The sequence below is a fragment of the Urocitellus parryii genome, chromosome 1 (assembly GCF_045843805.1).
Source record: "Urocitellus parryii isolate mUroPar1 chromosome 1, mUroPar1.hap1, whole genome shotgun sequence".
Classification (NCBI taxonomy): domain Eukaryota; kingdom Metazoa; phylum Chordata; class Mammalia; order Rodentia; family Sciuridae; genus Urocitellus; species Urocitellus parryii.
In genome coordinates this window covers 262,380,544-262,393,460 of record NC_135531.1, presented here as the reverse complement: position 1 = coordinate 262,393,460, position 12,917 = coordinate 262,380,544, and the positions used below count along the sequence as shown (strand labels likewise).

Here is a 12,917-nt window from a genome sequence, read left to right as displayed (position 1 = left end):
AAAATAGTATCAGCAGAGTTTTTTGGTTTAGTAAATATAACTAGAGTACTGGATTTTTCTGACCCTTACAGAAAATTTTCAACTGCCACAGAGCTGACATTTGTATGAATGCAGGCATATGCACACTATAAAAGTAGCAGTGCCTTCCCATTGGAAGTGCCACGTGGCTCTCTTGATGTATGCCATTTTATTTCTCTTGCTGCCATACTTAACCAAACTCTGTTGTCTGTTCAGGCTACATTCTTTTGACTGGCTGGTGGCACACATTGTTAGGATCAGTTGACACCATTTTAATGTGTTAATTGTGATAGTTTAAATAACCAGCCAGATGAACCCATAAAATGGATAAGCAACCAGCATAGGTACAAACCACTTCCTTATTTCTGTAATTAGATATTAGCTACTTCTGATATAGTAGGTATCAGAGCAGCATTTAGTGTTTGGTCCTTGGCTCTGTGTGCTGGTGTACTCATTCACCTAAAGAAACTGTTGCAGATACTCTGTAAATATCCTTAGGAAGGACATTTAGGAAGGGGACTGCATTCCAAAATGATTAAAAAAAAAGAGAAGAAGAAATGAAAATTATTATCACATGTAAAATAATGAGTTTAAGTTAATGATTTTACTACATTGGTAGTACCTTTTGGATTGGTATTTAGTATAGAAACAGTATATGATGTAATGTCATTGGGCACACTGTCAGTATTTCTAGGATGGTATTTTGACCTTGTTAAAATTTTTATTTTGAGTTTCATTTTCAATATGTGTTAGAGTTAAATCTTTTATATTAGATTCATTAGTTTTTTACTTAGTTATTAAAAAATTTGATACTAAAATTTATTATGTGCAAAAAACAATTTATAGAATATTTATAAATTGCAAATACTAGGATTCGAAAATTCATCTTAGCAAATTCAGGTGATATGATTATTCTATTAAAAACAATGAGGGAAACAGATTTGAGCCCTATGACATAGGCAAAACCAACAAATAAGACTCACATGATAGGGAATTATGAATGTCCTGGGTATATTGGAATATATATTAACCACTCCAAGTTAAGGAAAAACGGTCTCTTGACAGAGCTCTGTTTTCTGAGACATGGAGTATTAAGTTATTAAATCTTCTGATATTATATATTAAGCAATATTTTGGAATCGTCAGTTAAAGCAGCTTTAAAGCTTTGGACATATTCACAGTCATGTCTTTTAGAAGGTTTATTTGTGTACCAGAAAGGTATATTTTAATGTAAAATGCCACAAGCATTAGAAAACTGAGTGGACTTGGGTTCCAGTCCCATTCTACCACTTACTAGCTAATGGTTTAAGTCACTTAACTTCTTTTGCTTCAATTCTCTCCCCTGAAATAGAAATAATATACAGTAAATCCTCATTGTTCAATAATTCTTTCTATTTTTTAATTTGTATACTTCTAAAATTTTGTAATCCCACAATCAGTGCATTGCTTTTGTAGGCATAGGCAGAGTAGCTTAGACTTTTGAGTTGCCAAATGAGCACGTTCCCAGCTAAGGTCAGAGATGTTCTGCCACCTTTCTTCAGCTCTTACTCTAAACAATGAAGTATCCCTTTCACACTTTTAAACAGTGCATGGTTTTCAGAATTCTGTTCATTTTTGTTCATAATTTCACTGTTTAAAATGGCCCCTAAATATAGTGTTGCTGTGCTGACCAGTGTTCCTTTAGTCAAGAATCAACCTTTCAGAGAAAACACTTGTTAGAAAAACTTTGTTACAGCCCAAATTGTAGAGCTCTTGGCTTGAGTTAATACTTAGGATAAAAACAATAGAATGACTAAGGTTTTTTTTTTTTTTTTTTTTTTTTTTTTTAACACAAACACATTGTCCTGAGTAATACCAGCTACTGAGTAGACTAAATCTCTGGAGTTTTGGGGTTTTTTTTTTTTTTTTTTTTTGCAAGTTTGAGGTCAGCCTCAGCAAATTTGTGAGGCCCTCTCTCAAAAAATACAAGGACCTGGGATATAGCTCCGTGGTAAAGTGTCCCTGGGTTCAATCCCCAATATTAAACAACAACAACAAATCGCAAACACACATAAAACATGGTTAAGTTTTGGTCAGTAAACAAAAATGTTGGGACCAATTATAGGAGCCTAACCCTGTATTTACTCTTAAGAGCAATAGTTCAGTGTCCTCAGCATTTTTATAGAACCATGACTGCTGCAGATAATGAATATCTACTTTAACAATCTTGCTGGATTGGGAGAATGTTCTAAATGCCTACAACTCAGATAGTAGCAGTTATTGTAATAATTTTTATCAGGGTCTTTCCTTAGAACAAATAATTGTATCTTTGGTCATTTTAAATGAGAAGTCATTTTAAAAAGAAAGTATAATGGAATAAATTGGGCTTTAATTTTGTTTTTCCTTTTTTCCTTTAATTTAACCAGAAAGTTATGAGTATATGATTTAAGCAGATTTTCTACACTTTTAAAAAATATATATTCTTTTAAAATTACTTGGATGAACTTATGATTGTGATTATTATGTTTTGTGGACAATTAATGTTTGAGTGTTTACACATTCCTAGTATAATAATGCATTCTGCTCCTAGCGTGAGTATTAATGTAACAGATTCAGAGTTTATATAAAGTGCTGCTACCATGATGGTTCTCCACTAATGAGAATTTATGGGAAGAAGGTTTTGTCTTACATTATAAAGGAGTAGAGATAATACCATGCATCTTATCTGATCATAATGGAATGAAACTGGAAATCAACGATAAAAGAAGGAAGGAAAAATCATGCATCACTTGGAGAATGAACAATAGGTTACTGAATGATCAATGGGTTATAGAAGACATCAAGGAGGAAATTAAAAAATTCTTAGAGATAAATGAAAACACAGACACAACATATCGGACGGAATCTATGGGACACAATGAAAGCAGTTCTAAGAGGAAAATTCATTGCTTGGAGTTCATTCCTTAAAAAAAGAAAAAAAAAACAACAAATAAATGATCTCACACTTCATCTCAAAATCCTAGAAAAAGAAGAGCAAAACAACAGCAAAAGAAGGAGAAGGCAAGAAATAATTAAAATCAGAGCTGAAATTAATGAAATCGAAACAAAAGAAACAATTGAAAAAATTGACAAAACTAAAAGTTGGTTCTTTGAAAAAATAAATAAGATTGACAGATTCTTAGCCATGCTAATGAAGAGAAGAAGAGAGAGAACTCAAATTACTAGCATACGGGATGAAAAAGGCAATATCACAACAGACACTTCAGAAATACAGAAGATAATTAGAAATTATTTTGAATCCTTATACTCCAATAAAATAGAAGATAGTGAAGGCATCGATAAATTTCTTAAGTCATATGATCTGCCCAGATTGAGTCAGGAGGATATAGACAACCTAAACAGACCAATATCAATTGAGGAAATAGAAGAAGCCATCAAAAGATTACCATCTAAGAAAAGCCCAGAACCGGATGGGTATACAGCAGAGTTTTACAAAACCTTTAAAGAGGAACTAATACCAATACTTTTCAAGCTATTTCAGGAAATAGAAAAAGAGGGAGAACTTCCAAATTCATTCTACGAGGCCAACATCACCCTGATTCCTAAACCAGACAAAGACACTTCAAAGAAAGAAAACTACAGACCAATATCTCTAATGAACCTAGATGCAAAAATCCTCAATAAAATTCTGGCGAATCGGATACAAAAACATATCAAAAAAACTGTGCACCATGATCAAGTAGGATTCATCCCTGGATTGCAAGGCTGGTTCAATATACGGAAATCAATAAATGTTATTCACCACATCAATAGACTTAAAAATAAGAACCATATGATCATCTAGATAGATGCAGAAAAAGCATTCGACAAAGTACAGCATCCCTTTATGTTCAAAACTCTAGAAAACCTAGGGATAACGGAACATACCTCAATATTGTAAAAGCTATCTATGCTAAGCCTCAGGCCAGCATCATTCTGAATGGAGAAAAATTGAAGGCATTCCCTCTAAAATCTGGAGCAAGACAGGGATGCCCTCTCTCACCACTTCTGTTCAACATAGTTCTCGAAACACTGGCCAGAGCAATTAGACAGACGAAAGAAATTAAAGGCATAAAAATAGGAAAAGAAGAACTTAAATTATCACTGTTTGCAGTTGACATGATTCTATACCTAGCAGACCCAAAAGGGTCTACAAAGAAACTATTAGAGCTAATAAATGAATTCACCAAAGTGGCAGGATATAAAATCAACATGCATAAATCAAAGGCATTCCTGTATATCAGCGACAAATCATCTGAAATGGAAATGAGGACAACCACTCCATTCACAATCTCCTCAAAAAAAATAAAATACTTGGGAATCAACCTAACAAAAGAGGTGAAAGACTTATACAATGAAAACTACAGAACCCTAAAGAGAGAAATAGAAGAAGATCTTAGAAGATGGAAAAATATACCCTGTTCATGGATAGGCAGAACTAACATCATCAAAATGGCGATATTACCAAAAGTTCTCTATAGGTTTAATGCAATGCCAATCAAAATCCCAACAGCATTTCTTGTAGAAATAGATAAAGCAATCATGAAATTCATATGGAAAAATAAAAGACCCAGAATAGCAAAAACAACTCTAAGCAGGAAGTGTGAATCAGGCGGTATAGCGATAACAGACTTCTAACTATACTACAGAGTAATAGTAACAAAAACAGCATGGTACTGGTACCAAAACAGGCGGGTGGACCAATGGTACAGAATAGAGGACAGGGAAACCAATCCACAAAACTACAACTATCTTATATTTGATAAAGGGGCTAAAAGCATGCAATGGAAGAAGGATAGCATCTTCAACAAATGGTGCTGGGAAAACTGGAAATCCATATGCAACAAAATGAAACTGAATCCCTTTCTCTCGCCATGCACAAAAGTTAACTCAAAATGGATCAAGGAGCTTGATATCAAATCAGAGACACAGCATCTGATAGAAGAAAAAGTTGGCTACGATCTACATACTGTGAGGTCGGGCTCCAAATTCCTTAATAGGACACCCATAGCACAAGAGTTAATAACTAGAATCAACAAATGGGAGTTACTCAAACTAAAAAGTTTTTTCTCAGCAAAAGAAACAATAAGAGAGGTAAATAGGGAGCCTATGTCCGGGGAACAAATCTTTACTCCTCACACTTCAGATAGAGCCCTAATATCCAGAGTATACAAAGAACTCAAAAAATTAGACAATAAGAAAATAAATAACCCAATCAACAAATGGGCCAAGGACCTGAACTGACACTTCTCAGAGGAGAACATACAATCAATCAACAAGTACATGAAAAAATGCTCACCATCTCTAGCAGTCAAAGAAATGCAAATCAAAACTACCCTAAGATACCATCTCACTCCAGTAAGATTGGCAGCCATTATGAAGTCCAACAATAACAAGTGTTGGCGAGGATGTGGGGAAAAGGGTACACTTGTACATTGCTGGTGGGACTGCAAATTGGTGCAGCCAATTTGGAAAGCAGTATGGAGATTTCTTGGAAAGCTGGGAATGGAACCACCATTTGACCCAGCTATTCCCCTTCTCAGTCTATTCCCTAAAGACCTAAAAAGAGCGTACTACAGGGACACTGCTACAGCGATGTTCATAGCAGCACAATTCACAATAGCTAGACTGTGGAACCAACCTAGATCCCTTTCAATAGACGAATGGATTAAAAAAAAAATGTGGCATTTATACACAATGGAATATTACTCTGCATTAAAAAATGACAAAATCATGGAATTTGCAGGGAAATGGATGGCATTAGAGCAGATTATGCCAAGTGAAGCTAGCCAATCCCTAAAAAACAAATACCAAATGTCTTCTTTGATATAAGGAGAGTAACTAAGAATAGAGTAGGGAGGAAGAGCATGAGAAGAAGATTAACATTAAACAGGGATGAGAGGTGGGAAGTAAAGGGAGAGAGAAGGGAAATTGCATGGAAATGGAAGGAGACCCTCATGGTTATACAAAATTACATACAAGAGGAAGTGAGGGGAAAGGGAAAAAAAAACAAGGGGGAGAAATGAATTATAGTAGATGGGGTAGAGAGAGAAGAGGGGAGGGGAGGGGAGGGGAGGGGACGGGGGATAGTAGTGGATAGGAAAGGCAGCAGAATACAACAGACACTAGTATGGCAATATGTAAATCAGTGGATGTGTAATCGATGTGATTCTGCAATCTGTATACGGAGTAAAAATGGGAGTTCATAACCCACTTGAATCAAAGTGTGAAATATGATATGTCAAGAACTATGTAATGTTTTGAACAACCAACAATAAAATTTTTTTTTAAAAAAAGAAAGTTTTGTCTTATAGGATTTACAAGTGTAAGAATAAACTTAATAAATAAGCAAGTAAATTTTGTTCACATTCTACTGTTTGTGCCTAGAGAAGTAACAAAAAAAACTTGACTTTCCATATTTTCTTAGTGATATTCTGCTTATTATTTCAACGTTGTTTTTTTTTGTTGTTTAATACCATAAATAATAAAGACTTACATCCAAATCACTAATACTTCTAGAATATTTTATTGGCAGTTTTTAAATATTGAAGATAAATTGGTCCTACATTGTTTTTAGAAACAATTTTACACTCAGATGTCTTTGTTTCCTTTGCTGTTTTATGTACCTTGACTTGAGCTTGTCTTGGTGGCATCCTTAACATCTTTGGCACAAATTTTAATGAAAAACTAAATTTGATAATGGATTAATTGGTTACCAATAAATGAAAATAAAGCAATAAAATTTCACTTTAAGCACCCAGTTAAAATAAAGCCTTTCGATTTTAATGGAAGTGATCAGTTAGATTATGGAATTAAAGAGTGGCAGGAAACAGTAGGAATATAAAAAATGAGTAACACTTCCCTTCTTAGGGGCAGAGACTAACTCTTTTGTACATAATAGGCACTTAATAATTAAGGTACAGGAAGGAGCACTACAGTGAAAAGCTATTTTGTTAGGAAGTAGTTAGCTTCAATTTGGCCATATTACCAGTGATCTTAACAAATCACTTTATGCTTCTGCACTTGACTTTTCAAATCAATAAAATAAGAAAGTTAGGCAAGACCATTAGGATCCTTTCTAGGTCTTTAATTCCATAATTTTAAATATTTTCAAAATCCAAGTGTTCAAGGAAGACTTTGGAATAAATATAATAAATAGGGTTCAAATATCCCATTTTTCCTCAAAACATTAAATTTTTTCAATTTTTGTCTCTTAATGCAAGTTCTGCAGATTGATTCATGTAGACATTTATGAAGTTTCATTATTTTGTGAGTTTAGGATAATAGAGAAGAAAGTTTAAAAAGAGTTGTCTGATAAAGTCGAGCTCAGCCTAAAGTGAGATGTTGTTGACTTTTGCAAAGCACTGAGTTTGTCTTATACAGCATCAGGTTTGCTCTTAAGGTAACATAGGGCAAGAGGCCTTTTATCATACTCAAATGCAATTTGGGACAGTTCTGATGCTTTGAGTGATTATCTTTTGTTTCTGGCCACCCTTCAGTTCAGAAAGGAGCCCTGTATATATACAGATATATATATCTGTATATATACATTTATAAGCTAAGAGATTCTTCTACATTGGAGTTACTCTACTTTTGAATTGAGTAGGGATTACCTGGACAGAATTTTATCACCAACATTTTTCAGGTTTTCTAATATGATGTTAAATCAATTTGTTTCCAGCATATATGCATAATTCACAATTGAAAGTAGATATTTATGTAGCTGTTAGTTTTTTTCTGGTTAAGTTTTAAGCTAGTAGATATCAAGTGATAAAAGATACAACATTTTTACATAAAAACAACTTAAAAATAGCTAAGAATTTGAACTATAATTCTGAAGTCTTATAGATGCTGTGTTTTTCTTTTTTTTCAAAATTTTGTTCCTACAAATCCTCATGGAATTTCCTCAATGATAAAATTGAGGTTATTGATCACAATAATGTCAAAGACAAGTAACAAATGATTTGAAGGCTTTGTTTTTATCATGAAGGTAATTATTACACAATTTAGTTTCTAGAACACTTCTTGTGTTTTTATCCACAAGAAGCTCTGTGAATGAAGTAGGTGATATTGTTAGTTTCATTTTTTCTCTTTTCATAGGCAAGGAAACTTAGGTTAAAGAGTTTAAATAATATTCCAAAGAAAATGATTGGGATAACAAAGTCATTTCACTTCGAATCTTAAATTGAGTTTTTTCTGTGCCATCAAACCTAGGAGTATGGTAAATATATATGCATGACATTGATGTATATATATTTACCATTGATGGTGCCTTTCAATACACTAAGATGTGGTCTTTAGATTAAGCTGCTTGGGTACTCCCATCTGATGATCTTTGGCACCCGAAGACTCCTGTTATCTCCAAACTTAGCTAGACAGTTGGTGCTGGCTGTTAGCAGGTGGTCCTGCTTAGGACTTCTCCTCCCAGGAGCCCATTAGAGGAATGACTTTAGGTAGCATCATGCTGGGCACTGGTTGCCCTTGCTTTATAAACTGAATCTGAGCACACTTATGCAAGCCATCAGAAGACTGTTCTTTTTCTTGTGAAGCCCAACCAAATATTCTCTAAACTAGTGACTTCAATGTCAAATCCCAGGCAATAAATGCTGCTTATTTTTTTTTTTTTATTTTAACAGGTACTGTCGAACCTCTATCATATGACTAGCTATGTAGGTGCTGTGGACTCAAGCATTTTTCCTAATGTTGAATTCTTTGCAGTCTAACAGCCAAAATGAGCAGTCAGATGATAAATGCTTAGTTCATATTATTGTGTGCTGGACTCAATGATGCTACAGCCCTCTGCATCCCACCCCACCCCACATTGTGGTACTGAAGATTGAACCCAGGACCTTCCTTATGCATGCTAATAAATAAATGTTCTGCTACTGAGTGAACTCCCAGCCTTTTATTTATTTTGAGGCAGGATCTTGCTAAGCTACCCAGGCTGGCCTCAAACTTGCAGTCCTCTTGCCTCAGCGTTCTGAATAGCTGTGTGATGGACTTTTTTATTCACATTAATTTGGGTAATTGCTATTAGTAAAACTGTTTATATCTTTTCTTGTTTTTGAAATAGTGTATTGGTTTAGATTGTTCACAAAGGAGTTTAAAATTACTGTTTAGTACTAACTCATTGCTTAATCCTGAAGGAAGGATTTCTTATATTTTCTTTATATGGAATATCATTTTTGCTATATTTTGGCCTAAATGAAGTTTCTATTTCAGAATAATACTGAGAACAACCATGAAAAGGAAAAAAAAAAAAACTTTAGTAAATCGTCTAATTTCAATGAGAGAAAAATAGTGTTCACTTGATATTTATTTTGATTTGTCCTTGTATTTTGTCAGGGGTGAAGGTCTCTCTACAAAACAAAGTATGTGAACAGGAAGAAAAGTATGAAATTCCTGAAGGCCCACAGAGAAGCAGGCTTAACAGAGAACAGCTGGTATTTTTCTTTCCATACTACTTTCATTGTTCTTATTATAACTTCATATTATTATCACCATCAAGAAAAACTTCTTCTGCCCTTTCAGCAAGTACAGGTGACTGATTAAAATTTTAATTGTGCTTATTTCAAGCACTTGATTCTGAAAGATGATCACGATGTGCAGTAAAATCCAGAAGGTAATAATTTCATACTGTTAATGGATTTTTGGCATCTTGAACATTCCCATAAACCTTTCAGAATCTGAGGTAAATCTCAGATACAGGAAGTAGCTTGAAAGAAGACTTACAGCTGCTGCTCGGATTTAGTTACCATATGTCTTTATTGCTACATATTGCAGTTTTAATGGATAATATTCCATTATCATATTGATATATATATATATATATATATAAATGTATTAGAAATGACAAAAAAATTTAGTGGAGGGAATTGTGAAACTATTTTTCTGTAAAGCACACAGAAGTATGTCTTGTAACTAATTGGGTTCCTAGCCATCATTTCATAATCTCTGGAACCCTTAGGTCATACTACCACTATGGCTGTCCTAAGGACCTGAAGTTGGAATGATGCAGGGATCTGATATGAGTGGGCAGAATTGGATGGTCTTTATAGTTTAGTCCAGTGTCCCTGAAGCATATCTCAGATATTCTAGGCCTAAGTATGCTGATAAAAGAGGTTTGATGAACATTGTTTAAAAAAATACAAAACACACTTAAGCTTTTAGGAGAGTGAAAAGGAATTGAGATGGTAGTGACTGATTGGTTAGAGAAAAAATTATAAATAGGAAACCGTTATTTGCATAAGTATTTTTCTTGATCCAATTAGTTCAGTTGAAATACAGCTTGTACCAGCACCTCATTAAGTAGTATCTTAGCTGCTCTTGACTATTATTTTTATCCTTCATTCCTGTGCAGTGTTTTTAAATATTTCAATCAGCTTTTAACAAAATTTTCCTTGTTATTTCAGTTGCCAAAGCTATTTGATGGATGTTACTTCTATTTTGGGGGAACCTTCAAACATCACCCAAAGGACAACCTTATTAAGCTTGTCACTGCAGCAGGGGGCCAGATCCTCAGTAGAAAACCTAAGCCAGACAGTGATGTGACTCAAACCATCAATACAGTTGCGTACCATGCCAAGCCCGATTCTGATCAGCGCTTCTGCACACAGTATATCATCTATGAGGATTTGTCTAATTATCGCCCAGAAAGGGTTCGTCAGGGCAAAGTCTGGATGGCTCCTTCAAGCTGGTTTATAGACTGTGTGATGTCCTTTGAGTTGCTTCCTCTTGACAGCTGAATATCATACCAGATGAACATTTCAAATTGAAGTTGCACAGTTGTGTGAACTTAGCACAATCTTTGATCATTCACATTTTTACAGATAGGTAGACTCATTCACATTACTACTACTACTACTACTACTACTACTACTACTACTACTTTTTTAGTTTAAAAAAAAAAAAGATGCCAGATTAGGAATTCACACTCTGTGTTTAGCATTTAGATGCTGGGACCACTTTTAAAGAATTTTTCTTTCTGTACCTAGGATTATAGCTCAGTGGCTCAGTAGCGCAGTAGTAGAGCATTTGCCTAGTGTGCACAAGGCCCTGGATTTGATTCCCTAGCATTGAAAAAAACTTTTTTTTTTTTCTTTTTAAGATGCCTGTTTTTGATTCATCATGTGCTTCTACTCTATCAGCTATCAAAGATTAATGAGAGGCTATGATAACTGTTGGTTAAATCTGTAAATGATATCATCATACTCTCAATTTTTTAATATTCTTTGATGTAAAAAGTCCACACCTGACATCAGCAAAAATTACTTTCCATCCTTTATTAAGCAGAATATTGTTAAATGATTTTTTTCTGCATTTAAAAGAGAGTACCTGGTCTAAATATGCCATCATAGGTGTTAAATCCTTCTATCTGCAATTGTCTTCATTTTATATTGTGTGTATTTAGTTTCTTATAATTTTCTTGAATATCTGTTTCTTAATTTTTATCCCTTTTTAAATCTTGTATATTCATCAGGAAATCATGCTTTGAACCATGGCGGCATTGTTTTTTTGGTAGTGAAAATCAATGTTAAACCTGTTGTACATATTGTTAACTGTCACTTTATAACTGTTTATCTGCTATCTGTTATCTATTGTCTATGTGTATATAGAGTATTTTCTCTGACATATTTTAGTGTCAGTATTCCTTAGAAGGTGCCACCAATCCACAAAATTGTCAATCAGATGTCATTACCTTAGATTAGAAGTAGTTTTTTGTTGTTTTTTTTTTCCCCTGGAAGACCTTGCTAGGTATTGCTAAAATAATTTTTGTGTTTTTTTGTGTTTTGTTGTTGTTTTTATTTTTGTTTTGCGGGGCTAGAATTGAATCCAGGGTCTTGAGCATGCTAGGCAAGTGCTTTAACACTGAGATACACCCCCAGCCCAGTCTAAATAAAAATTTTAGGTTAGCATGTAGGGTAAAAGTTGGAGATTATTTGATTTAGAATGGATTTTTTCCCCCCAAGTAATACGAAAGGGCATAGCATTAAATGTATAGGTAAACATGAGAAGGGATTGCTCCTGATACCAAAACAGTCTGTTTTGCATAGTGGTCAGGGTTAGGGCCAACCTGGGGAGCTTGCTTTATATAGTCTGAATATTCTCCTTGTACATTAACAGGAATAGAATACATAATTTTAAAACATTTTTTAAGAAGCAGAATTTTTGCCTGTTATGGGGACATACACCTATAATCCCAGCTATTCAGGATGCTGAGGCAGTAGGATCTCAAGTGCCAGCCTAGCCTGGGTAATTTAGTGAGACCCTGTCTCAAAAGAAAAAGGAGAAAAAACAGGATTCTTCATGAAATCTTTCTTAGAAATTGAATGTACTTAAAATATTACAGGCTTGGAGAAGGAGATGCTATGAGACTGCCACTTTGGTCTCTCACAAGCCAAAGAGAACAGTTTGATAAAGTGGAATAGAATATTCCTAATTTTTAAATACTGAGAATCTAAAGGCTAATCAAGATTTGAGACTCACTTATTTAACTTGGAGATTCTGCGATAATTTGAAGATATGTTTTACGTCAGTTCCTTTTTTGACATATTACTTTTTTCATGTCAACACATGTGTTAGGTGAACAAAAATAATATTTTTCTGACCCTGACATTACAGGGTGAATTAGCTCTGAAGCTCTCTCTCTCTACGGCCATTAATGTGTTTGTTCCACATTTCATTCTGATGGAGAATGATGAACATCATTGCACCAAATGAATCTGACGAGTTGGATAATGTCTGGCCTAAATAATTTATAACTCTGGGATTCGGTTGTCATTTTGGATTTATAACTTATTTTAAGTCACTTTCTGTTGCTTATGATCCTAGGTCACATTCCCAGACAGGTTTGTATCTGTTCCTCGCATCTGAATTCCTTT

The 12,917-nt window shown here is 34.3% G+C and overlaps 1 protein-coding gene across 1 annotated transcript in view; it reads left to right on the top strand.

Moving 5' to 3' along the window:
* Positions 1-10,897, top strand: part of Bard1 (BRCA1 associated RING domain 1) — a 70,818-nt gene extending 59,921 nt beyond the window's left edge. The window contains exons 10-11 of the mRNA XM_026402362.2: positions 9,382-9,479; positions 10,449-10,897. Of these exons, the coding sequence (XP_026258147.2) occupies positions 9,382-9,479; positions 10,449-10,781 (431 nt within the window). The 3' untranslated portion in view covers positions 10,782-10,897. The remainder of the gene's footprint in view (positions 1-9,381; positions 9,480-10,448) is intronic.
* Positions 10,898-12,917: the final 2,020 nt, after the last annotated feature.